This window comes from Salvelinus alpinus, chromosome 9 (genome assembly GCF_045679555.1).
Source record: "Salvelinus alpinus chromosome 9, SLU_Salpinus.1, whole genome shotgun sequence".
Taxonomy (NCBI): Eukaryota; Metazoa; Chordata; class Actinopteri; order Salmoniformes; family Salmonidae; genus Salvelinus; species Salvelinus alpinus.
This window is the reverse complement of record NC_092094.1, coordinates 22,505,525-22,531,791: the sequence shown is the minus strand read 5'-3', so window position 1 is coordinate 22,531,791 and position 26,267 is coordinate 22,505,525. Positions and strand designations below refer to the sequence as shown.

General features: G+C 41.9%; 1 protein-coding gene across 3 annotated transcripts in view; it reads right to left on the bottom strand.

Moving 5' to 3' along the window:
- The window catches only part of LOC139584501 (transcription factor RFX4-like), a 32,785-nt gene extending 7,702 nt beyond the window's left edge, over positions 1-25,083 (bottom strand). Inside the window, exons 1-16 of one of the 3 annotated variants that reach the window (XM_071416445.1) lie at positions 24,601-25,080; positions 22,275-22,361; positions 21,676-21,736; positions 19,975-20,098; positions 18,613-18,674; positions 18,078-18,291; positions 17,184-17,261; positions 16,647-16,810; positions 16,236-16,336; positions 16,004-16,062; positions 15,741-15,885; positions 14,479-14,573; positions 12,127-12,244; positions 7,792-7,911; positions 4,506-4,667; positions 4,012-4,177 (exon numbers count right to left, since the gene is read on the bottom strand). In XM_071416445.1, the coding sequence (XP_071272546.1) occupies positions 4,012-4,177; positions 4,506-4,667; positions 7,792-7,911; positions 12,127-12,244; positions 14,479-14,573; positions 15,741-15,885; positions 16,004-16,062; positions 16,236-16,336; positions 16,647-16,810; positions 17,184-17,261; positions 18,078-18,291; positions 18,613-18,674; positions 19,975-20,098; positions 21,676-21,736; positions 22,275-22,361; positions 24,601-24,643 (1,799 nt within the window). In that variant the 5' untranslated portion in view covers positions 24,644-25,080. Of the gene's footprint in view, positions 1-4,011; positions 4,178-4,505; positions 4,668-7,791; positions 7,912-12,126; positions 12,245-14,478; positions 14,574-15,740; positions 15,886-16,003; positions 16,063-16,235; positions 16,337-16,646; positions 16,811-17,183; positions 17,262-18,077; positions 18,292-18,612; positions 18,675-19,974; positions 20,099-21,675; positions 21,737-22,274; positions 22,362-24,600 lie in introns of all 3 variants that reach the window. The other 2 variants (XM_071416447.1, XM_071416448.1) reach the window with 2 other exon arrangements.
- Positions 25,084-26,267: the final 1,184 nt, after the last annotated feature.

Below are 26,267 nucleotides of genomic sequence, written 5' to 3'. Positions count from 1 at the left end.
ATTACTGCCTCGTAGAACTCACGTCCGTAGCCATGAAGTGCTTTGAAAGGCTGGTCATGGCTCACATCAACAGCATCATCCCAGATACACTAGACCCACTCCAATAAGTAATCCGCCCCAACAGATCCACAAATGACGCAATCTCAATTGCACTCCACACTGCCATTTCCCACCTGGACAAAAGGAACACCTATGTGAGAATGCTGTTCATTGACTACAGCTCAGCGTTCAACACCATAGAGCCAGCAAAGCTCATCGCTAAGGACCCTGGGACTAAACACCTCCCTCTGCAACTGGATCCTGACGGGCCGCCCCCAGGTGGTAAGATTAGGCAACAACACGTCTACCACGCTATTCCTCAACACTGGGGCCCCACAGGGGTGCGTGCTAAGTCCCCTCCTGTACTCCCTGTTCACCCACGACTCCAGCACCATCATTAAGTTTGCTGACGACACAACAGCCTGATTACCGACAACGATGAGAGCCTATAGGGAGGAGGTCAGAGACCTGGCAGTGTGGTGCGTACGGCACAGTACATCACTGGGGCCAAGCTTCCTGCCATCCAGGACCTACAGTTGAAGTTGGAAGTTTACATACACTTAGGTTGGAGTCATTAAAACTCGTTTTTCAACCACTTCACAAATTTCTTGTTAACAAACTATAGTTTTGGCAAGTCGGTTAGGACATCTACCTTGTACATGACACAAGTAATTTTTCCAAAAATTGTTTACAGACAGATTATTTCACTTATAATTCACTGTATCATAATTCCAGTGGGTCAGAAGTTTACATACACTAAGTTGACTGTGCGTTTAAATAGCTTGGAAAATTCCAGAAAATGATGTCATGGCTTTAGAAGCTTCTGATAGGCTAATTGACATCATTTGAGTCAATTGGAGGTGTACCTGTGGATGTATTTCAAGGCCTACCTTCAAACTCAGTGGCTCTTTGCTTGACATCATGGGAAAATCAAAAGAAATCAGCCAAGACCTCAGAAAACAAATTGTAAACCTCCACAAGTCTGGTTCATCCTTGGGAGCACTTTCCAAATGCCTGAAGGTACCATGTTCATCTGTACAAACAATAGTACGCAAGTATAAACACCATGGGACCACACAGCCGTCATACCGCTCAGGAAGGAGACGCATTCTGTCTCCTAGAGATGAACATACTTTGGTGCGAAAAGTGCAAATCAATCCCAGAACAACAGAAAAGGACCTTGTGAAGATGCTAGAGGAAACAGGTACAAAATTATCTATATCCACAGTAAAACAAGTCCAATATCGACATAACCTGAAAGGCCGCTCAGCAAGGAAGAAGCCACTGCTCCAAAACCGCCATTAAAAAAAGCCAGACTACAGTTTGCAACTGCACATGGGGATAACGTGGTCTGATGAAACAAAAATAGAACTGTTTGGCCATAATGACCATCGTTATGTTTGGAGGAAAAAGGGAGAGGCTTGCAAGCCGAAGAACACCATCCCAACTGTGAAGCACGGGGGTGGCAGCATCATGTTGTGGGGGTGCTTTGCTGCAGGAGGGACTGGTGCACTTCACAAAATAGATGGCATCATGAGGAAGGGAAATTATGTGGATATATTGAAGCAACATCTCAAGACATCAGTCAGGAAGTTAAAGCTTGGTGGCAAATGGGTCTTCCAAATGGACAATGACCCCAAGCACACTTCCAAAGTTGTGGCAAAATGGCTTAAGGACAACAAAGTCAAGGTATTGGAGTGGCCATCACAAAGCCCTGACCTCAATCCTATAGAAAATTTGTGGGCAGAACTGAAAAAGCATGTGCGAGCAAGGAGGCCTACAAACCTGATTCAGTTACACCAGCTCTGTCAGGAGGAATAGGACAAACTTCACCCAACTTATTATTGGAAGCTTGTGGAAGGCTACCCAAAACATTTGACACAAGTTAAACAATTTAAAGGCAATGCTACCAAATACTAATTGAGTGTATGTAAACTCCTGACCCACTGGGAATGTGGTGAAAGAAATAAAAGCTGAAATAAATCGTTCTCTACTATTATATTGACATTTCACATTCTTAAAATAAAGTGGTGATCCTAACTTACCTAAGACAGGGCATTTTTACCTGGATTAAATGTCAGGAATTGTGAAAAACTGAGTTTAAATGTATTTGGCTAAGGTGTATGTAAACTTCCGGCTTCAACTGTATATACTAGTGTCAGAGGAAAGCCCAAAAAATTGTCAAAGACTCCAGTCCCCAAGTCATAGACTGTTCTCTCTGCTACCGCACGGCAAGCGGTACCAGAGCACCAAGTCTAAGACCAAGGACTGCTGAACAATTAATTAAATGGCCACCCAGACTATTTACATGGACACCTCCCCCCCAATTTGTTTTTACACTGCTGCTACTCGCTGTTTATTATCTACGCATAGTCACTTTACCCCTACCTACAAGTACTGTACAAATTACCTCGACTAACCTGTACCCCCTGTATATAGCCTCGTTATTGTTATTTTATTGTGTTACTTTTTATAATTTTTTACTTGAGTTTATTTGGTCAATCTAATTCTTGAACTGCATTGTTGGTTAAGGGCTTGTAAGTAAGCATTTCACGGTTAGGTCTTGTAACGGTCCTGACCTGTTTTATGTTGTTTTTGTATGTGTTTAGGTCAGGGCATGTGTTTTGGGTGGGCAGTCTATGTTATCTGTTTCTATGTTGGTTGTGGTTGCCTGGTATGGCTCTTAATTAGAGGCAGGTGTTTTGCGTTCTCCTCTAATTAAGAGTCATATTTAGGTAGGGTGTTCTCACTGTTTGTTTGTGGGTGATTGTCTCCTGTGTCGTTGAATGTATGTACCATACGGGACTGTTTGGCTGTTCGTTTATTTTGATGTCGTCTGTTTCCTGTCCGTGAGTTTACGTTTAGTTATGTAAGTTTATGTTCAGGTTTCGTCAACGTCGTTTTCTTGTTTTGTAAATTTGAAAGTGTTTTGTTTTTCGTGTTGCCATCGTCATATTGAAATAAAAGATGGCTTATTTCCCAAATGCTGCATTTTGGTCTGATGATCCTTCTCTCCTCTCCTCGTCCGAGGATGAGGAGAGAGACAGCCCTTACAGGTCTACACCTGTTGTATTCGTCGCATGTGACAAATAAAGTTTGATTTGATTTGGATTTGGAATTAATACCATGGAATTAACACCATGCTCAAAGGGATATTCAATGACTGCTTTTTCAAAAATATTTTCCAATGTACCTATAGGTGTCCTTCTTTGCGAGGCATTGGAAAACATCCGTGGTCTTTGTGGTTGAATCTGTGTTTGAAATTCACTGCTCGACTGAGGGACCTTACAGATAATTGTTTGTGTAGTCATTCAAAAATCATGTTAAACTCACTGAGTGAATCCTGAACTTTAGGCTTGCCATAAAAAAGGGATTGAATACTTATTGCCTCAAGACATTTCAGCTTTTCATTTTTTATTAATTTGCAAACATTTCTACAAACACAATTCTACTTTGACATTATGGGGTATTGTGTGTAGGCCAGTGAAAAAACATCTCACTTTAATCCATTTTAAATTCAGGTTGTAACACAACAACATTTTGAAAAAGTCAAGGGGTTTGAATACTTTCTGAAGGATCGGAAAATCTCAATGAGTTTATAACCCCTCTATGAGAGCTTAGCATTCCCCTGTGAGAGCTCATAATTCCCCTGTGAAAGCTCATAATCCCCCTATGAGAGCTCATAACCACCCTATGACAGCTCATAAGTCATCTATGAGAGCTCATAAGTCCTCTATGAGAGCTCATAGCCCCATGACAGCTCATAACCCCCTATGAGAGTTCATAACCCTGCTATGAGAGTTTAAAACCTCCCTATGAGAGTTCATAACTCCTCTATGACAGTTCATAACCCCTATATGACAGCTCATAATTCCTTTATGAGAGCTCATGACCCCCCTATGAAAGCTCATAACCCCCATAAGAGCTCATAACCCCTCTATGTAAGCTCATAACGTCCCTATGAGAGCTCACCCGTGCTCGTCCCTGTGGGCGTAGACTGGCAGTCGATGGGTGGAGGAGGGAGGGGGCACGGGTGCACCGCTGCGCATGCAGGGCTGCTGCTGTCCGCCCTCGGGAGGAGTGCCGCCTGACGTTGTCACTGTGTACGTAAGGGACCAGGTATATGACTGAACAGCGCCTGGCACACACACGTAACACATACACAGACAGAGACAAATGGATTGGCACAGAGGAATTTACCATGCCGTGACCATTAGAAACCAACCCAATGCATGAGCACAGGCAGGATAGGCCCATTCTAATTAACCATTTAATTCAACTGTCATGTATTAATTAATGTATATTATGTTGGACATGATCATAACATTACCTACAGAACATGACCACTGACGAGTGACATTGCTTCTATTGTAGCTCCAGTATAGTAATAGCTCTATATCCAAGCAACCCTCCCCACTTACAGGTTCCCTCCCCAGTCCCCCAGTGTTGCTGTCTGTCTCTCTCACCTGTGGTGGCTGTGGCCCCTGTGTACTCTGGGGACTGGGCAGCGGTGGGGGAGCTTGCGGCTGGAACCCCAACTGAGGTGACAGACTTCGGTGGGGAAAATGGCCCTGGGGACGTGGAGGTGGGCGTGGTCTCTGTCAGCATCATCTCTTCCTCTTGTTCAGCTATTAAAGGAGTCAGAGGTCAATAAGCTATTAAAGAGACAGCAGGTTCTTATGTCCTCAAGAGTCAGTGTACTAAACAGCATTCAATATTAGTATTGTCAATAGAGAGGGTGCAAAGCTGTCATCAAGGCAAAGGATGGCTACTTTGAAGAAGCTCAAATAGAAAAAATATTTTGATTTGTTTAACACTTTTTTGGTTACTACATGATTCCATATGTGTTATTTCATAGTTTTGATGTCTTCGCTATTATTCTACAATGTAGAAAGTATTAAAAATAAAGAAAAAATCTGGAATGAGTAGGTGTCCAAACTTTTCACTGGTACTGTACATTTTTGTTGTTGTTGTTAAAATGCATTTGTTGTTGCTGAAGCAACAATACTGATGGTAGCAGGAAAGGTTATTCCAAAGTCCTATAAAGTAGTAGTAATAGTAGTAGTTAGGGTTGCACATTTTGGGGAATATTCAGAGGTGGAAACTTTCCGTGGGAATTATTAAAATATGGGAATTAACGGGAATATATGCAAATTAATATTAATACCATTTAAATGTAGATGTGTTTGGCATTGGATATATTTACCATACCATATGGAGACAGAAACACAAACCTTTTTACCTTATCATAAGAAAGACATAATTGCAAATTATTAAATCCTTCCAATATATATATTTTTTTAACGAATTGAACTTTAATTAAATTAGTTGACTTTTAACATAGGATTATTTCACTGAACAACAAAAGAAAGGGAATATTGAAGGATCCTCATTGATCCATCGCATCTCCCAAAAACATTTTCAACATACATCCGTAAAATGATAGTCTAGAAACTAAAGCTTGGTTGTCTTCCTCTCAGGCTTCCATGTCTTCTCCCTGGACCTCCTCAATGTCCACCTCTTGAACATCAGACTCTGAGGCCTTATCTTCACTGTCACTTTCCAACCTTGTTGAGGATGGCTCGTTGTCAGGCTCAAAAAGCCTCAAATTTGCCCGGATGGCCACCAATTTTTCAACTGTTGTATTGGTCAGCTTGTTGCGTGCTTTGGTGTATGTGTGTTCCCAAACAAGGACCAGTTGTGCTCTGAGGCGGCTGATGTTGGTGGGATTTGGAGGATGATGGAGGCAACAGCCTCAGATCCACTAAGTCCCTTCCACCAGGTGGCTGATGAGATATGTTGGCACGACTGCCATATTGCATCGCCATCCCAAAGCCCTTGCTTGGAAGTGTACTTCGCCACACTGCCAAAAACCTTGCCCTCATTCAGGCCAAGGTGATGAGACATGGTAGTGATGACACCATAGGCCTTGTTGATCTCTGCACCAGACAGGATGCTCTTGCCAGCATACTTGGGGTCCAACATGTACGCTGCAGCGTATATGGGCTTCAGGCACAAGTATTCAAGCTTTTGAATGTATTTCAGAACTGAAGTTTCCTCTGCTTGGAGTAAAAGTGAAGTGGGCAGGGCAGTACGGATTTCTTCTCTTACATCTGCAAGCAAGTCTGAACATCAGACAGAATGGCATTGTCTACCTCAATCCGTGCAATGGCTACTGGTATAGGTTTCAGGAGTATCAAGCTGCTTACCATTCTCTCCCAAAATACATCATCCAGGAGGATCCTCTTGATGGGGCTGTCCATATCGGCAGAGAGACTCCTTCCCCTCCAGGAGACTGTCAAACATGATGACAACACCACCCCAACGGGTGTTGCTGGGCAGCTTCAATGTGGTGCTCTTATTCTTCTCACTTTGCTTGGTGAGGTAGATTGCTGCTATAACTTGATGACACTTCACATACCTAGCCATTTCCTTGGATCTCTTGTAGAGTGTATCCATTGTTTTCAGTGCCATGATGTCCTTGAGGAGCAGATTCAATGTATGAGCAGCACAGCCAATGGGTGTGATGTGAGGGTAGGACTCCTCCACTTTAGACCAAGCAGCCTTCATGTTCGTAGCATTGTCTGTCACCAGTGCAAATATATTCTGTGGTCCAAGGTCATTGATGACTGCCTTCAGCTCATCTGCAATGTAGAGACCGGTGTGTCTGTTGTCCCTTGTGTCTGTGCTCTTGTAGAATACTGGTTGAGGGGTGGTCATCATTTTCACTTCGAATAGAAGTAGAGGGACTTTGCAGAGGTTGCTTGTTGTGAGTGCTGAGAGAACTTTATGCACTTGGCCAGATGATTCTGCAACTTTCTTGCATTCTTCACATATGATTTGGCACAGTATTTGCAAATGTCCTTCTACATTAGCTGCGGTGAAATGTCTCCACACATCAAATAGTACCCGTGGCATTTTCCTGTAAAGATTAGACAAAAATTAGTAAAAGATAACCAAATACAATTCCATGTACAGATAAATAGCTAAGCAATTAGATTAAACAACTCCTTTGTAAGATACATGTTTTAAAATGAAACATGTATGGAAACAGGTGAATTAACACTCCTCAGTTAGCAGGCTCAAGCAAGCTAAAACCCACATGGTAGCAAAAACTAACTAGCAGAAATTGTTAACAAGTTAGAAATTATTTAAACGCACTTTGCTGTAGGCTACTATTGACTAGTTAACAAAAAATCATGTATGTCATATAAAATATATTCACCCCACCCTGTACTGTAATCAAAACTTACCAGAAAGCATGTAGTCCTTGGCTCAGACAGTGTAGTAGTGTGAGCTCAATAGCAGCTCATTAGTGTGCAAGATCTTGAGAATCAGCTGTACATGTGATGGAAGAGTGCACTGCACATGTGATGGAAGAATGCACTGTGCATGCAGAGGGTTGCAATTTAATTAACTTGGGCATAGTTTAACCAAAATATGCCACAAGACCTAGAATTGCCTTATGTGTATCCCACAAAAAAAGGTTCACTGTTATGAGCTAACTTTTTTGATGAATTTAAGCAAAATTCCCCAAATTCCAGGGCTTAACTTCCCATGGAAAAATTCCGGAAATTTACCAGAAATTTTCCAACCCTTTGCAACCCTTGTAGTAGTAGCGGTAGTCGTAGTAGTAGGAATTGTTGTTGTTGTGATTGTAGTAATACTAATAGTTGCAGAAGTAATGCAGTGCTGTAGTAGCAGTGTTGAAAGCAGCTCCAGTAGTAGTTGTTGACAGGGTGGAGGTCTAACCTGTGCTGCCCTCTGCCTTCATGGCCCTCATGAGCTCGTTGGCCCTCTCCTGGCAGTGCAGGGACTCCAGCAGGTACAACACATAGTCATCAAACATCAGGTGGATCAGGTGGAACGAGCCTACAAACAGGAAGAAAGAGAGAGAGAGAGAGAGAGAGATTAAGAGAGAGTGAGCGAGAGAGAGAGAGAGAGAGAGTCTCAGAGCATTCACAGTCAGCCCAGCAAAATCAGTCTACCTGAACAGAGCAATACTCAATCATGAGGCATCAAAGCCAAAGGAACTGCACAATATTAAGAAGTGCTATAGATGGAAGGAAAGTAGTGTAGAAACCTGCCAAAAAATAATCAGGCAACAACAAATTCAATCCAATTTGGACAACTTCCTGGACAAAACATTTCACCGTAATAGTGAAGGTGTAAACGTGACAGTAGAAAGCCTAAACAGTATATTTGACCTTTGAGCTTCCATATCAAATAAAAAAAATTCAAGCAGACAACATAAGAAAATTAACAACAATGACAAAAGGTTTGATGAAGAATGTAAAAACCTAAGATAGAAATTTAGATACCTATCCAACCAAAAACATAGACACCGAGAAAACCTGAGTCTACGCCTTCACTGTGGTGAATCACTAAAACAATGTAGAAATACATTACGGAATAATAAGGAACAGCACGTCAGAAATCAGTTCAATGTAATTGAAGAATCCATAGAATCGAATCACTTCTGGGAAAATTGGAAAACACTAAACAAACAACAACACAAAGAGTTATCTATCCAAAACAGAGATGTGTGGATAAACCACTTCTCCAATCTTTTTGTCTCTATACAAAGAATGAACAGCAAAAACATATGCATGATAAATTACAAATCTTAGAATCAGCTATTAAAGACTACCAGAATGCGCTGGATTCTCCAATGAACTACAGTACAAAATACAAACCCTCCAACCCAAAATGTCCTGCGGTGTTGATGATATCCTACATCAAATTATAAAATATACAGACCACAAATTCCAATTGGCTATACTTAAACTCTTTAACATCATCCTCAGCTCTTGCATTTTATAATATTTGGAACCAAGGACTGATAACCTCAATACACAAAAGTGGAGACAAATTTGATCCCAATAACTACTGTGGGATATGCAGCAGACTCGTACATTTCCTCAGTGAAAACAATGTACGGAGCAAATGTCAAATTGGCTTTTTACCAAATTACTGTAAAACAGACCACGCATTCACCCTGCACACCCTAATTGTCAAACAAACAAAACAAAACAATAGCATAGTCTTCTCATGCTTTGTTGACTTCAAAAAAGCTTTTGACTCAATTTGGCATGAGGGTCAGCTATACAAATTGATGGAAAGTGGTGTTGGGGGGGAAACATGATAAAATCCATGTACACAAACAACAAGTGTGCGGTTAAAATTGGCAAAAAACACACACATTTCTTTCCACATGGCCGTGGGGTGAGACAGGGATGCAGCTTAAGCCCCACCCTCTTCAACACATATATCAACTAATTGGCGAGGGCACCAGAACAGTCTATAGCACCCGGCCTCACCTTACTAGAACCTGAAGTCAAATGTCTAATGTTTGCTGATGATCTGGTGCTTTTGTCCCCAACCAAGGAGGGCCTACAGCAGCACCTAGATCTTCTTCACAGATTCTGTCAGACCTGGGCCTGACAGTAAATCTCAGTAAGACAAAAATAAAGGTGTTCCAAAAAAGGTCCAGTTGCCAGGACCACAAATACAAATTCCATCTAGACACCGTTGCCCTAGAGCACACAAAGAAATGTACATACCTCGGCCTAAACATCAGCGCCACAGGTAACTTCCACAAAGATGTGAACGAGCTGAGAGACTAATTATCAAAATCCAGAAAAGAGACATTAAATTCTACAACCACCTAAAAGGAAGCGATTCCCAAACGTTCCATAACAAAGCAATCACCTACTGAGAGATGAACCTGGAGAAGAGTCCCCTAAGCAAGCTGGTCCTGGGGCTCTGTTAACAAACACAAATAGACCCCATAGAGCCCTAGGACAGCAACACAATTAGACCCAACCAAATCATGAGAAAACAAAAATATAATTACTTGACACATTGGAAATATGTATATTTTTTTAACAGAGCAAACCAGAATCCTATTTGGCCCTAAACAGAAAGTACATAGTGCCAGAATACCTGACCACTGTGACTGACCCAAAATAAAGGAAAGCTTTGAGTATGTACAGACTCAGTGAGCATAGCCTTGCTATTGAGAAAGGTCACCGTAGGCAGACCTGGCTCTCAAGAGAAGACAGGCTATCTGCACACTGCCCACAAAATGAGGTGGAAACTGAGCTGCCACTTCCTAACCTCCTGTCAAATGTATGACCATATTAGAAAAACATATTTCTCTCAGATTATACAGACCCACAAATAATTCACAAACAAATCCAATTTTGATAAACTCCCATATCTATTGGGTGAAATACCACAGTGTGCAATCACAACAGCAAGATTTGTGACCTGTTGCCACAAGAAAAGGGCAACCAGTGAAGAACAAACACCATTGTAAAAACAACCCATATTGATGTTTATTTATTTTCCCATTTTTACTTTAACTATTTGCACATCGTTACAAGACTGTATGTAGACATAATATGATATTTGAAATGTCTTTATTCTTTTGGAACTTGTGTGAGTGTAACATTTATTTTATTGTTTATTTCACTTTTGTTTATCCATTTCATTTGCTTTGGCAATGTAAACATATGTTTCCCATGCCAGTAAAGCCCCTTAAATTGAATTGAAATTGAATTGAGAGAGAGAGAGAAACTAAGGAAACAGTCCTTGCCAGGATGGATCAGTGTCCCTATCATCCGACCAACAAGTCTAATCATTTTAAAGGGAAGTAATGAGCTATATAAAGTTCAAATGAAGATTCTAAGATGTGCAGTGTATTTGAGTGTTGTCTGTGGTTGTGGGCCTAGAAATCATCCATTCAAAGCTATGAACACACACTTATACATTTGAAAACACAGTTTACAAAACAGCCTGAAAGATCAGACTGTGTGTTTCATTGATCAATCAATCAAATGTATTTATAAAGCCCTTTTTACATCAGCCGATGTCACAAAGTGCTATACAGAAACCCAGCCTAAAACCCCAAACAGCAAGCAATGCAAATGTAGAAGCAGGGTGGCTAGGAAAAACTCACTAGAAAGGCAGGAACCTAGGAAGAAACCTAGGGAGGAACCAGGCTCTGAGGGGTGGCCAGTCCTCTTTTGGCTCTGCCGGGTGGAGATTATAGCAGTACATGGCCAAGATGTTCAAACGTTCATACTGTAGATGACCAGCAGAGTAAAATAATAATAATCACACTGGTTGCAGAGGGTTACTAGTCCTTCCAAACATCTGACAGACTGCCTCATAGCAGCACCCCTAACTCAACAGGCAGTGTGAGGGAGCAGAACGACTGGGCGGTCATTGTCATTAAAAGAGACAGGGGGGCTGTTTCTTGTTTCCTGGTACAAAGTCCTTGCCCCAAATATGATGGCCGACCCCTGGGTCGGGTATGGGAGATGACTGAGATTGTGGCTGGAGAAGGAAAGGAGCGTGACACAATCATGACATTGTGCTGGTCACTCCAGCCACCGTGTGCATAATAAACACCAGCGGCTTTTCAGGGAACAGAGGAGTGCAATACTGCCTGGTCATAAATTGGAAAAGACAACAACAAAAAACATTGGGGAAGAGGGGGCTGGGGGGTAGCCATTGTTAATTAGCTGTTTTCACACAGAGAGCTGCTTTATCAAAACATTGCAACCAGCTGTGGCTTTGATATTCACAGACAAGCCTGAAGGGGAGAGGAGAAGAGGGGGAAGGGAAGCCATTTTCTTTCTTTTTTACAGCCCCTATCTCTTTCAGTGCCTTGGTCATGCACCGCTAGCTAGTAAAGTAAAGGCTAGGGGGGCCATACCAGCAAGGCAGCCATCTTACCACCACGCTCTCCCTGTTTTGGATTGGGAGAACATCGGAAGGCTGAGTCTGCGCAAAACATTCCTATTTCCCCAAATGGGGGGAGGGGCTTAAACTACTTTTGGACCTACATGCATAGTAGTATATTCAAATAACTCAGTTCAGTAAGTTTTGGTGCAGTTTTGGGGCAATGTTCTTCACAAACTATTTTAGTTACTTGGACCAAAACTAGAACTAGGCAACTTCTGTCTGACACTCATGACACCAGAAATATGGTTCAATAACATTACATAACCCCCTAAAAACAATTTTCCTGGTGTTGGCTGATACATGCCCCAGCCCAATGCTAGATTCAACACTCACCGAAGCTAGGCGCACTGTGGAGGGTCATATCCCGGATGACTCGGGTCCCGAAGCACGACCACATGAGCAGGAACTGTTGGGCCACCTTCTTCAGGCACCCGGGCCTCTTTCCTGCCACCTTAAGGAGATATTTCCATGAGAAAAGAGGGGGAAGGGAAGGGAAGAGTTGGAGAGGGAGGGGGGAGAGAATTAACCACTGGGTCCGTATTGGGGCTTAACCCTCAGGAACGAAAAACATGTCAACAAGTCAACTATTTAATTTGCCCCGGGGGACACACCTTCTCATTGAACCATTGTCTGGGGAGTCCGTGATGTTGCCATGGCAACCACATTTTACAAGCCCATATCTGGAGCATAATGGCCGCAAATGGGAGCCATGAAGACAGCATTAACTAGGATGGCAGCTCGAATGTGGCTCTGCGTCAGCAAGTCATGGAGAGATGGCCATTAAAATGCATGGTTATTTTTCTGAAGGGCCATAATCCTTACTGATTTGCTGTACAAATATACTTCAACAATAAAATAACACATGAACGGTCCAGAATGGCCTTGGTAAATGCAAAACAAACATCACTGTGGAACATTTTAGGGGGCAATTGAATAAATTATTTTCTATAGTTTCCACTTATGATTAGCCTACAGCATACAGTAGCCATAGTAGAAAGCACATGCCTAAAGATGATGGCTGGAAGTTTTCTAATGATGCACCCTAGATGTTAAAAGGGGTGTGCACCTCTCGGTTAGGGGCTCGTAAGTAAGCATTTCACTGTAAGGTCTACACCTGTTGTATTCGGCGCATGTGACTAATAAAATTTGATTTGATTTTGATTTGATTTTTATATAAACTCAGCAAAAAAAGAAACGTCCTCTCACTGTGAACTGCGTTTATGTTCAGCAAACTTAACATGTGTAAATATTTGTATGAACATAACAAGATTCAACAACTGAGCCATAAACTGAACAAGTTCCACAGATACTGTATGTGACTAACAGAAATGGAATAGTGTATACCTGAACAAAGGGGGGGTCAAAATCAAAAGTAACAGTCAGTATCTGGTGTGGCCACCAGCTGCAGCAAGTACTGCAGTGCATCTCCTCCTCATGGACTGCACCAGATTTGCCAGTTCTTGCTGTGAGATGTTACCCCACTCTTCCACCAAGGCACCTGCAAGTTCCCGGACATTTCTGTGGGGAATGGCCCTAGCCCTCAGATCCAACAGGTCCCAGACGTGCTCAATGGGATTGAGATCCGGGCTCTTCGCTGGCCATGGCAGAACACTGACATTCCTGTCTTGTAGGAAATCACACATAGAATGAGCAGTATGGCTGGTGGCATTGTCATGCTGGGGGTCATGTCAGAATGAGCCTGCAGGAAGGGTACCACATGAGGGAGGAGGATGTCTTCCCTGTAACGCACAGCGTTGAGATTGCCTGCAATGACAACAAGCTCAGTCCGATGATGCTGTGACACAATGCCCCAGACCATGACAGACCCTCCACCTCCAAATCGATCCCAGTCCAGAGTACAGGCCTCGGTGTAACGCTCACTCTTTCAACGATAAATCCGAATCCGACCATCACCCCTGGTGAGACAAAACCGTGACTCGTCAGTGAAGAGCACTTTTTGCCAGTCCTGTCTGGTCCAGCGACGGTGGGTTTGTGCCCATAGGTGACGTTGTAGCCGGTGATGTCTGATGAGGACCTGCCTTACAACAGGCCTACAGGCCCTCAGTTCAGCCTCTCTCAGCCTATTGTGGACAGTCTGAGCACTGATGGAGGGATTGTGCATTCCTGGTGTAACTCGGGCAGTTGTTGTTGCCATCCTGTACCTGTCCCGCAGGTGAGATGTTCGGATGTACCGATCCTGTGCAGGTGTTGTTACACGTGGTCTGCCACTGCGAGGACGATCAGCTGTCCATCCTGTCTTCCTGCAGCGCTGTCTTAGGCGTCTCACAGTACGACATTGCAATTTATTGCCCTGGCCACATCGGCAGTCCTCCTGCCTCCTTGCAGCATGCCTAAGGCACGTTCACGCAGATGAGCAGGGACCCTGGGCATCTTTCCTTTGGTGTTTTTCAGAGTCTTATTAAAGCCTCTTTAATGTCCTAAGTTTTCATAACTGTGACCTCAATTGCCTACCGTCTGTAAGCTGTTAGTATCTTAACGACCGTTCCACAGGTGCATGTTCATTAATTGTTTATCGGTCATTGAACAAGCATGGGAAATAGTGTTTAAACCCTTTACAATGAAGATCTGTGAAGTTATTTGGATGTTTACGAATTATTATCTTTTATCTTTCAAAAAAGTTTCTTTTTTGCTGAGTTATATGAAGTATTTACATCCTCAACTGACCTTGACAACACAGCGGTCCACCATGGAGTCCAGCCACTCGATGTAGGCCTCTATAGGAGACTGCTCCTCCAACAGACGGTCAAACTCCTGGTACACTGAGAGAGGAAGGAGACGAGAGCTGCATTTAGCCACAGTTTGTCAACACATAGCCTATGTCATCCTTCAGGGGACATATATTTGTAACTGGTGGAGAAAGCTCCATACTTGTCTACACAAATCGGAGTCTTGGCAGATAACAATTTGGATCAAATGAAGAGGTTGAATAATTGTCGTGTGTGACTATGGACCTAAACTACCCTTACTTAAATCAATCAAACTACCAAAACCAGCAGCATATACAGTATGTCTTGTATATGAGGCTGTGTCTTATTTGTTGTCATAGTCACCGATCGCTGCAGCTGTACACAGCCCATCTGTAAATAGCCCATCTAACTACCTCATCCCCATATTTGTTTTTTGTTTTTCTGCTCTTTTGCACACCAGTATTTCTACTTGCACATCCTCATCTGCACATCTAGCACTCCAGTGTTAATTGCTAAATTGTAATTACTTCCCCACTATGGCCTATTTATTGCCTTACCTCCTTACTTCATTTGCACACACTGTATATAGATTTTTCTATTGTGTTATTGACTGTACGTTTGTTTATCCCATGTGTAACTCTGTGTTGCTGTTTTTGTCGCACTGCTTTGCTTTATCTTGGCCAGGTCGCAGTTGTAAATGAGAACTTGTTCTCAACTGGCCTACCTGGTTAAATAAAGGTGAAATAAAATGTTTAAAAATGGTGCAAAATTTCTCTCTGTCTAATAGAACAGAACGAGAGTGGGACGTGGAAATGGCCTCTTTATGCCAATCTGTGAACTGTGACCCTAGCACGGCCATTTGAGGGGGTTGACGCTGAAACGAATTTGAAATGGTCCACGGGGTGTTTCAGAGTAGAGTCAACTTGCTTAACCTTTTAGCCTTCATCATTAAGGCTTGACTTTCCTGGCCGTGGGAATGATTGTCCAATGGCTGACATCTACTGTGTGTTATTGACAGCTGTGTGTGTGGGAGTGAAGTGCATTTCTCTCCTACAATGCTATGAGGGAGAGCAAGCAATTTATGTTAAAAGTATTGGAGCACAATAGTGTTTTTTGGAATGTGGATTCTAGGCTTTTGAACTAAACGTAACTTACTGTGAATGCTACTACAGGGATTGTGTGTGTGTGTGTACATTTGTGTGTCTGCATCCGTACATGTGTGCGTGTTTGTGGCCTTACAGTTGATGATGAGCCGCCGGTGCTCCTCCCATGTGTCCTCCATGGTGTAAAGTGTCTGCTTGGTGATGCTGTTCAGGTCCACGTTCCGCCAGTCCTCCATCATCTGAAAGGTGATGTCTGCACTGTGGATCACCGTCCGTGACGCCTGCCCAGAGACAGATCAACAAACACACACATTATTAGATAGTGATACACACTGCATATACCTTTATCAGTCATATTTTCATATGGATTTCATTACATTTATTCAGTGAAATAGCTACCTGACATAGATGGTTCAAAGATGTCTGCCTCTTGAGAACTTGAGAAAATCTTCTAGATACTGTGGATAAAAGGGAGAGTAAATATTAACTGTTATGTTTTCTACAGTATAGCATTTGCTTATTAAAACCTGTTTCTAAAATTAGTGCATTCTCCTTTTTCCAAGAATCAGTATATCATCGTTGTCATAAAACCAGGAGAGTAACGACTGTATTTTTCAATGCAGACTCCTACATTCAAATTTGATATTCCTCAGGTTTTCAGGCAGGTCGTGAAGTGCTACTTTAAGCCACTCATCCAGCTGTTTGGCAAACTTCCGGATCACCTGGGTCAAACTGGAACAAATCTACATTACATCACAAATAACCAAGGTTGTATAACACAAAGGTAAAAGTCAAGTTTTCCTCATAGCCCTTTTTCTCTATAGAGACTGTAACTCAGTGCATGTCGTTTCAGTCTTTTTAAACAAACAATATGCATGTCAAATATGTTTAGAACAATTATGTGGATCTCATGGACTGTCAGTCTTTGCATTTATATCTATGTCTATGAATTTGAAATGGAATGAAACAAAAACTCAGGATTGTGGCTTCAGTGATTGCTGGGGAAGGGAGAAGAGCTACACTACACTAAACAGGCACTCACCTATCAGGCAGTGCTTGCAGGACGGTGGGCATAAGAACCCCAGAGATGGCCTTGTAAAGAATGGAGTCACAGACGCCCACGATGTTGACCACAGTGGAGGAGCCCAGGACAGGGAGCATGTGCGGGGGCATGCCCTGCCAAAAGTGCAGCAGGAAGCTCTGGACCTGGAGACACCCAAGACAGGAGGGTCATTCTCTCAACGTCACGTACAATACAACTTAAGAGACTAAAGACACTAACCCAACTTTTCTAATGAGATACATTTAGGCTAGAAGTAGTTTATTGTGACAGACTGGTAGCACAACACATTTGGTTCAGTGTTCTGAGATTAGGTAAGAACTAAACCGATTCTCATGAAAATGGGGTATCTTCATTTAGAAGTCTAAGAACATTTAGCTCGTAATAATTTTTTGTGACCACATTCAACAAGAGAGTTAAGTTTTACAGTTAAAAAAAATCCTAGACAAAGTCCTGTCACATTTAATGGGACTGGTAAATAAAGGTGCAAAAGATGGACAGATATGAAAAGTGTCTTGCCTCATCAAAGTTGGCGCGTATTACTGTGTCCAGTATCCTCTGGCAGTGAGTTCTGTACATCATGATGAACGTTGACACCTGTGGGAAAACATAAAGAAGACTGAGTATAAATGAACGGCTGTAACGTGGTCCAAGTCTGTATAAGGTTCTATCTGCATTTTAGTCAAAATTGAGCTATTGACATAGCCTTGTTCTGTTCAATGTTCTCTACCTATATAGTACTCTAAATACCCCAATTCATGTTGTTAAGTTCAAAAGAATACAAGATAAAAATCACTGCCACCATTCAAACCAAGGAGTGTTCCGAATGTTAAAGCCAATTATCTCAGAATCATATTCCTGCAGATAGAACCCATAGTACCAAGCTCTCGATCAAAGGCACATACTGTTTCCTAGTGATAGTCTTAGTGAATGACCAGGATGCTGCTTCAGTTAAGATACATTCTAATCTGAGAACTGGGTTCTACTGTCTACCGCACAGTATAGCTAGTGTTTTCAAGTGATATCATACATCAATGGATTGATACGAAAAACAAGACAATAAATCCTATCCAAAAACATCGGCACCAATAAATACCTGCAACAGGTCACACACCAAAACTACATAAAACCGTCTTTAGAGTTCAGCAACTGACAAACCATTGAAAATCATGGCCTCCTCATTTAAAGCTAGACTGTTAGTGGCTGTCTTTTGTCTGGATCTTATTATCTCCCCACAAGATTAAGAGTTAGTGAGGAGCCAGCAGCAAATAAATCCTCAAGGTCCTTCTTCTCTAAACTCAGAGTCAGTGAAGGTCCAGGGCAGATAAAAGGGGATAGCCAGAGGGGGCGAGGGGTTGGTTGGATAAGGGAGGAGGGGGTTGTGGGTCTGGGACGTTTTAGAGTCCTGTTTACCTTCTCCTCTGGCAGACTGGCGGGCAGATTTAAGTCTTTGACATTTGGAAACTCTGGCAGGAGCGTCCCCAGTTTGGAGCGTGGTGAATACGCCACTGTCTGCTTGATGACCTCCTTCTTGCCTGTCTCGTTCACCCACGCCGCCCCCTTCTTGGAGTACATCACATCGTAGTACTGGGAGCTCTCCTTCACAGCGATACCATAGTAGTGGTACCTATAGGGGATAGTTGACAGTTAGAGAGGTGTAGAAATGGAAAAGAAAGTTGCACACTCTTCTCTCCTTGCTGTGGATTTACATAACCAACATTTCAGCTAAGGACTCTTCATCAGGGTGTGAGACAGTTGCTTGTCATCATGTGATTTTGAGAGGTAACGTCCTCAAATCATAGACTTGGTGAAGATTACCGGCTTGAAGAATCATTAAAAACAGGCCCTCCACTAACACAATGATACTCCTCTTTCAATAGTGAAACACAAAAATCAAAACCAGTGTGCAGAAAGAAAGAAAGAAAAGTAGGAGACAACATTGACTTACTTTGACTGGCCCCTGGTGCCCAGTCTTCTTGTGGTCAGTTGTGGAAACTGTTGTCTAATAATCTGTTAGAATCAGAGAATTAGAATAAGTCTATCATTGATTTTTTCTCTGTGAGATTCTTCATGTTTTTGTATGTGTATATCCCCTATGTAAAGCACCTGATAAAAATGTGTTTTCACTCTTGGGACAGTGCTATCATACTGTAGATGTAAGGGAAGAGATACTGTACACTTAAAAGTCCACAATTATCTCAGCTAGCGGCTGAAGTAACTGCCCTATCCAGAATGATTTCTAACCATGTACAGCTCATACAGAATGACATGAAAGTCCACATTGAACATATTAATGAATCAAGTGAAAGTATGGTCTATTCTAGACGTGAAGAGCTGTGAAGTTCCCAGAGCCTTAACCCCAGGGAGGTCTCCACTGGCTGTGGGAGAAAAAGGCTTTGGGAGCCATCCATTTTTGACACGTTCAGGGATATTATTTTTCTACATTAAAAACCTCTCCAAAATCTCTCCCTCTTGTTCCCTCTCCTCCTTCCTCCGCTCTGTCTCTCTCTCTCTTTCTTTTTGTCCATGAGATTGGCTCCTTGGTCCAGCTCCTGGTACAGAAACTTTAGCAAACAGTGGAGCTTTCCATTGTGCGGGATGAAAAAAGAGGCCAAGCTGTGAAGTTTCTGTCAGGCCCCGCTTGATAAATGAGCAGACAGGGAGGCAGGCGGGGCTCTCACTCGTTTTTTTGTCCCGAATCAATGAAGCCTTCCTAAAGGACACCCCACACTGCTCTAGCCACTGATCTAACATTCCGCAACATCTCACCCTTCCAAATTTTCTTTAATTACACATTAATCCAGGCCCCTTCTCTTTTTCAATATCCTCCGACAGGAGCTGGGGAGGGGTGGTGTGGAGGATGGATGGGGGGGGGGGGCTAGGTCCGGGTGTTGGGGGGTGGCTGGGAGTATGTGGGTAGGGGCTTTTCTGGGTTGTGGGAACAGAGACAAGCATGTTTCTTCTCGCTGTGTAACCCATCTAGCGGTTTTCAGGGGAACCATCAGTGGGCAGTTCCGTTGCTTCCCAATAACTACATGTGGATTTTACTTTTCAAACACACCGTAACAAGCCATGAGACTGATCTACATGCATCAGTAGGCATACTTTTTCAATGCTATACTTATTTCTCCCTTTCATGTTTTACTATACTGATAGATGGTAACCTTCCTAAGCACGTATAACCTACTCCACCAAAGGGACCATTTCATGTACTCTTTCTGTGATGTATTATGTTCACAAAATTAGTTTGGGCTCAATCAAACAGTCCCTCCTAAATGTCCTGTTAAAGTGGTCAGTAACTGTGTCCTACCTTCCCAAAGCTGGCGGCGTTGACAGGCTGTGTGTCGTGCTTCTCACAAAAGTCCAGGTAGTGCATATAGAGAGCACTGCGGGGGATACAAACCCCTTCTGCAATCTCATAGTTCTCCTCCAGCCTGTAGGTGAAAAGCAGACCTGTCAATCAATCCCCATAGAATAACATGGACTCTGTACAGACCACAAAGACATCTCTAGACTGGCATCTACAGTATCTACCGGTATCAAAATAAACTGTTATCAAGTTTACTCCTGTTCTTATTCAGTCAAGGGCAGGTTATTTACTAGTGGACGAGATTAGAGAAATAATCGAACCTGAATTAGGAGCTACTATGTGAAAGTACATATGTGGATATATTTTATACCATCTGGGATAGGCGGAACTACAACCATCAGTTCAGTGAATATGTCTCTACTGTATAGCCTAAATACCTCACAAAACGAAGCATTACAGTGTGAGAGAGGAGCTTCAAAGTGCTAGAAAACACTTATCAATTGCTCCCATAATAAATAGAAAAATAGATACATTTGGGAATATAAAGTTGTGATCAAGCACCCTTAATAATATACATACAGTATGTTACCAAATGTAGTATGATAAGAAAAGCTATTTCTAACATCTCGTGAACATAAAAAGAAACGTGATGTCTGTATTACTCAATAACTCTAAATACACCTGTATTTTGAGTGCAAAATAAAGCAAAGACTGTTCGTTCATCTGTCAAATTTCAGAGCAACGTAAAATATGAATATTTTACAAGGATCCTCAACATTATTTCTCATGAACACCTGCCTCAAGCAATACACCAAAATAAAGCAGGCCATTTCAGAAGTGAGTTGAAAATGGGAAGTTCCATTACTGCTGTTGAAGTGTGAAGGACTGTGTAATCCCTGGGGACCTACAACGCTCCTCTACATTATATTCGCATGGACTCAGACTGTCTGTGTAGACCAGGTATGTCTATTTAAATTGAAATATATGTGTCTGACAACAACACTACACAAAACAACGCGCCTCCACGAAAGTCACATGAAAATGACGTCTCCAAGGAAGAGACTGGTCAAGTATTTCACCAGTGTGGAATTTCCACCAGAGGGAATGCAATATCAAATATAGACAACAAATTATTAAAAGAAGAATAATGTATTGATATAGCCAGCTTCCTGTTTTAACTGAGTCTAATACATATTATTATCTTCTGAACATAACAGGTGCAAATGCACAAGTCTCTGGTTCTATGAAGGTAAACAGATACTGCTATTTTGGTGAAGAAGCCTTTTTAGTAAACCATCCTTCCAGCCCAACAGCGGCCTGCCATGTCATATTGTAAATGTAAACTGTAAGCACCCTCACAATGCTCGCTAAAGTTGACAGTTCTCTTCTCAAAAGGTGCTGCTCAAAGGTACAATTCTGTCCTTCATCTTTACATGATCAAATTATGTGACCCTACATGAGGAGACTGCATACAATCATTAAGCATCAGACAATATAAAAACAAAATAGGGAAATGCACTTGTAAACTTTATCAACAAACAAAAAGCCAAATTGTGAATGCCCCAAATAATAGAAAATAAATGTTGTATAGTTTATGCATTGAGAACATTAAATTTCAGCATTACAGCTCTAGAATAAGAGCTTTAGGATTAACATTATATAAACAGGTTGGGAAAGAGGTGAATTATAACCAACACTTACCATTGTAGGGTAGCTGGTGTTGAATGGGGTTTAGAAGCCCTGTTGTTTTCTTTCTCCTCATCTTTTATAGACAAAAAAGAAACGTGTCAACTATTTCAAATCAATATCTTCAATTAAGTACTGGGCAATAAAAATATATATAAAAAATAATCAATTGCTGTGAAGATCAAAAAACAGATATCTTTGATCTAAACTGAACAGGGTTCGAAAAGGTTGAAGTTTGATGCAGCACACAAAAACAATTATAATTTCTCTCTTTATCCAGCAATTCTATTGTGCAACAATATTATGATTAATGTAAATCAGTGGATTATCAGGGACATCTTATTGACACATGTTTTGTGATGTTTTGTAAATAAAGGTGTGCACTATTTGATCAAATTCCAAACATAGTCTACAAGTGAAAAACACTAACCTTTGCCATAATTTGCGCACCAAGCCTATTATAGCGCACCTTATTATATTCAAATATCAATTTATTTTAATCAATAGGAGTCTTATTTTAGGCCTATGACAATAGATTATTTCAACATATATTTATCCATTACTTTATGACTTGCAGTAATACAACATTAAAGCGTTACACGGTCACTGCTTACTTTCGTCATTGGACGTATTCCCCAGGGACGTGTGACTGGAATACCGCTTGCTCTCGCTCTCGTTGAGGCATCTTTCAATCCAGCTCTCTAGAAAAATGCAAGATGGCCCACACATCAGAGAAAAGCCTACAGGAATTTACAATTGTAGGTTTCATTTCTATGGCCCACATAAAGATTAATTCGCATAGCCTATTTATTCATTTGGCTAAAGGTCTATATGGCGACTATTGGGTGGTGGTATGATTTGTCCAATATTTGGTTACTCTATTGGCCCTAATCAATAAAGGGCCCTATATTATACAAAAGTTGACTAAATAAATCAAGATCTAACAATCATATTCGGATAGGTTTATCAAAAGTATACTTTACTCAAGCTGCATCTGCAACAGGTGGCTTTTTTGTAAATACATTTTGAGACAAATGTTGCCAAATGCAAAAAAATACGTGACAGGGATATTCGACTATAATCGATTGTGGGGGTGTTAGCGCAGCTGTGTTTCTATTTGAAATGTTTTCACCAAAACGGCAGGAATCCTTCATTGTTCTTGGGTGGACACAAGCGCGCACACTTGCCCCAATTGAGCCCGCGCTCATTGCTAGAGCAGCCTCGCGAGCGACACAGAAGCCTTTGTCCCATTCTAATTTCTACGTAGAAATAGCTCAACTGGTGTCCTTTCTTGGGACAGAAAAACGTATATTTATCGTAGTCCTGTAGATCCTGTTTCCCGCCATGACTGCAATCACCATAGTAGCAGTTGCCAGGATTGACTGTTGGCAAGGCAACCTGTTCCATCTAATGATATACAGGTTCCATCCCATCAGAAGGGGATAGAGAAGATGTCGTGGAAATAGAAACGTTTAGAGACTGCGAACTTTTAGGATAAATGAATATCAGACACCTTTTGGCTGATGAGTGACATGCTCAGTTAGAATAAATTGCCTAAAAGTAGGCTAGAATGCTTTTTCTCATGAATAAAATAAAAAGAGTAGCCTATGCCTAATTTATCAACTCTGATCTTTGCAAGGCTCTTATATTCAATAGCATAAGGCCAGGCATTAGGTTTTAATTGTAAGAACAGAAAATTATGGTAAGGCTACCTAACATCGTTGACCAAAGAACACGCTGTCATCAGTTCCATATAGGCATAAGTTTAACAGTATTATCAAATTAACAAACTAAAATTATAATTATTATCATCATCATCATTGGCCTATTTGTAATCAACATAATTAATTATTATTATTAGACCAATTATTACAATTAATTGAAATACATTATTAGGAAGACTTGTAACATATTTCAATGTCTTGTGCATTTGCCTAGCTGATACTTCAAATAGGTTTCCCCAGTCATTGATGAAGTTAGTCCACTGAGGTGACAATAATTCTCTATTGTAGCACTTATCCTTAGGCTGTAATTTAATCATTTGCCATGAGCACAGATAAAATAGAGCTCTAAATAACTGGATTAAATTCAATCAATGGACGAAACGGATCTCTGATAATGTATTTAAGGAATACACTCTTTCATGTTAACCAACTTAACACCAGACAGTGAATTCGTATAAACATTAGGGGAAAAAACTCCCTGATGAATATTCAATAAAGTAAAATAAATGAGCCTATAATACAGTTATTCGGTAGGAAGTTAGATTGAGAGCCCAAGTAGAAAAACTCTTAGCTAAAGCAGCAACATTCATTACTTTACCGTAAATATGTAGTTTTTAATATTTAATTGAATTTACTTTAGGCTAATTCTTGCGTCACGCCATGCGACTTTATCCTGCTCCGGGCACCATACCTCACTGGACTGGCAGCTTATTTCCCCCAAGAAGTCGTTTACAAGAAACAGGTGCATCACAGGCTACATGCGCCTCGAAGGCTTGGAAGATTTTTTTTCCCCCAAAGAGATTGCATTAAATTGCTGAATGTAGGGCTGTCTAAGAGTTGAAATTACTGCTCCTTAATAAAGGTTGTGGCACACATGAAAGGCCCTAATGTCCTTCCATAATCAAACCATCCCTCAAAACCGTATTATTGTTGGTATAGATTTATCATGAATTAATGGCACAAATCCACAAGGCCACTTTTGTTGACATCTGAAGAAACCAAAATCGAACAAATGCAATGCCATGGTGAGTAATCCCTCACATTAACAACAAATGCATTCATCAACAATTCACTCAAAAAAATTCTCTAAAATGGTTGTAGAGAAAGTCACAAATTCCCAGGGGCCCAGTTATAGTGATCCACAACATAGAGTGGTTCCCCATGCATCCCGATAAGTCAAGGCAAAGCTGCAGGGTTGCAGGACAGCAGGACCAACCTGTGGAATCCATATCAGGCTCCTCCAGCAGCCCACAATGCATCCTCTTCCCATCAATGGCAAACTGGCTCCTCCAAGAAAATGTCTCTGTGTACGGCTCCCCCTCCTCAGTAGGTCTTCCCTTGTCTGGCTCCGCTTCCCCGTGACCACTGCCTATCCGTGGCAGGAGATGGTGAGGCTCTGGGCTCCGCCGAAAGAGGGGTGGGTGTCGGTGGTGATGGTGAGGGGAGGTGGTGAGGGGAGAGGAGGGTAGAAACTCCAGAAATCCAGCGGGGGGGAAAGCCAGACCCGTCAAAATGTTTGCTGATGTTTCATGGGAAAGGGTCTGATTTTATAGCAGCCCTGATGGGGACATGTCATTGATAGGCTCGGAAGGCTGATGAATGGCCTCGAGTCAGATGGGGATGTGGCAAGGCTCACTGGAAGCCTTTTGTGGGTCTGTTTTGAATAAGAAAGGCTCCCTCCCCAAGAAAAAAAGAGGCTTAGATCTACGCAATCCTAGCACTGTGGCCTCCCCGTCTTCCATTATAGCATTTAATACGTTTTTATACCCCCCCCCCCCCCCACCCCCCCACACACACACACTCCTCCAACCCCTCTTATTTAAAGTCCCAGCTCCTATGAACACTTGTTGGCCAGTTTCAGAACTTTTCTGAACTGTGTCTTCCTCCACTGGCCCTGGGAACTCCGACATGCCCACATGATTAGGTTTTTACTTTAGATTGTATTTTTCCACACATTACGATCACTTTCTCATTTCAATCCCCCATCTTTGCTAAGATGGCTTTTAATTTTTTTCTCAAAAAAGTCGCCTACCGAAAACCATCGACATTTGATCAGCTACACACTAGAAATTAGTCCTAAATGGCACAAGTGTGATTTTTTTTCAGTTTTCCCCATACTCCCTCTCTCCTTGAGGCAACCTTATTTTAGTGAGCCTCGGAGGAGAGCGCTGGCCACAAAGGGGGGAAGTAAAAGTGCAAAGCCTGAGGCTGGGGGCTCTGATGGAGTGCCTGTGAGCTGGAGAAGGGAAAGCTGTGATTAGAATATGAATGGAACCACAGGAGAGGGGGGAGAGGGGGAGGGAGAAAGGAGGAGAAAAGGGGATTACGGCTGAATTACTCACCACACCGTGGATGGCAGTGGAAGACTTTCTCCTCCTCTTCAGGGTTGCCAGTCCGTAGGCGTGGGGACACTGTCGGGGTCAGTGCTCCTACCATGCATCCAGAACAGTTGGGATAGAGCATGTGGGAGAATATGTGTGGTGTCCATGAGAGCACAGGTCATGTGGAGACTCACCAACATGCAGTACAACACACTATACTTATAGCTTGCTATGCAGGATATACAGTGCCTTCAGAAAGTATTTATACCCCTTGACTTATTCCGCATTTTGTTGTGTTACAGCCTGAATTCTAAATTGACTAAATATGATTTTTTCCTCACCCATCCACACACAATACCCTATAATAAAAACATATTAGAAATGTTTGCGAATTATTGAAAATTAAATACAGAAATATCTAATTTACATAAGATTTCACACCCTTGAGTCAATACTTTGTAGAAGCACCTTTGGTAGCGATTACAGCTTTGAGTCAAATCCAGTGTAGATTTGGCTTGTGCTTTAGGTTATTGTCCTGCTGAAAGGTGAATTAATCTTCCAG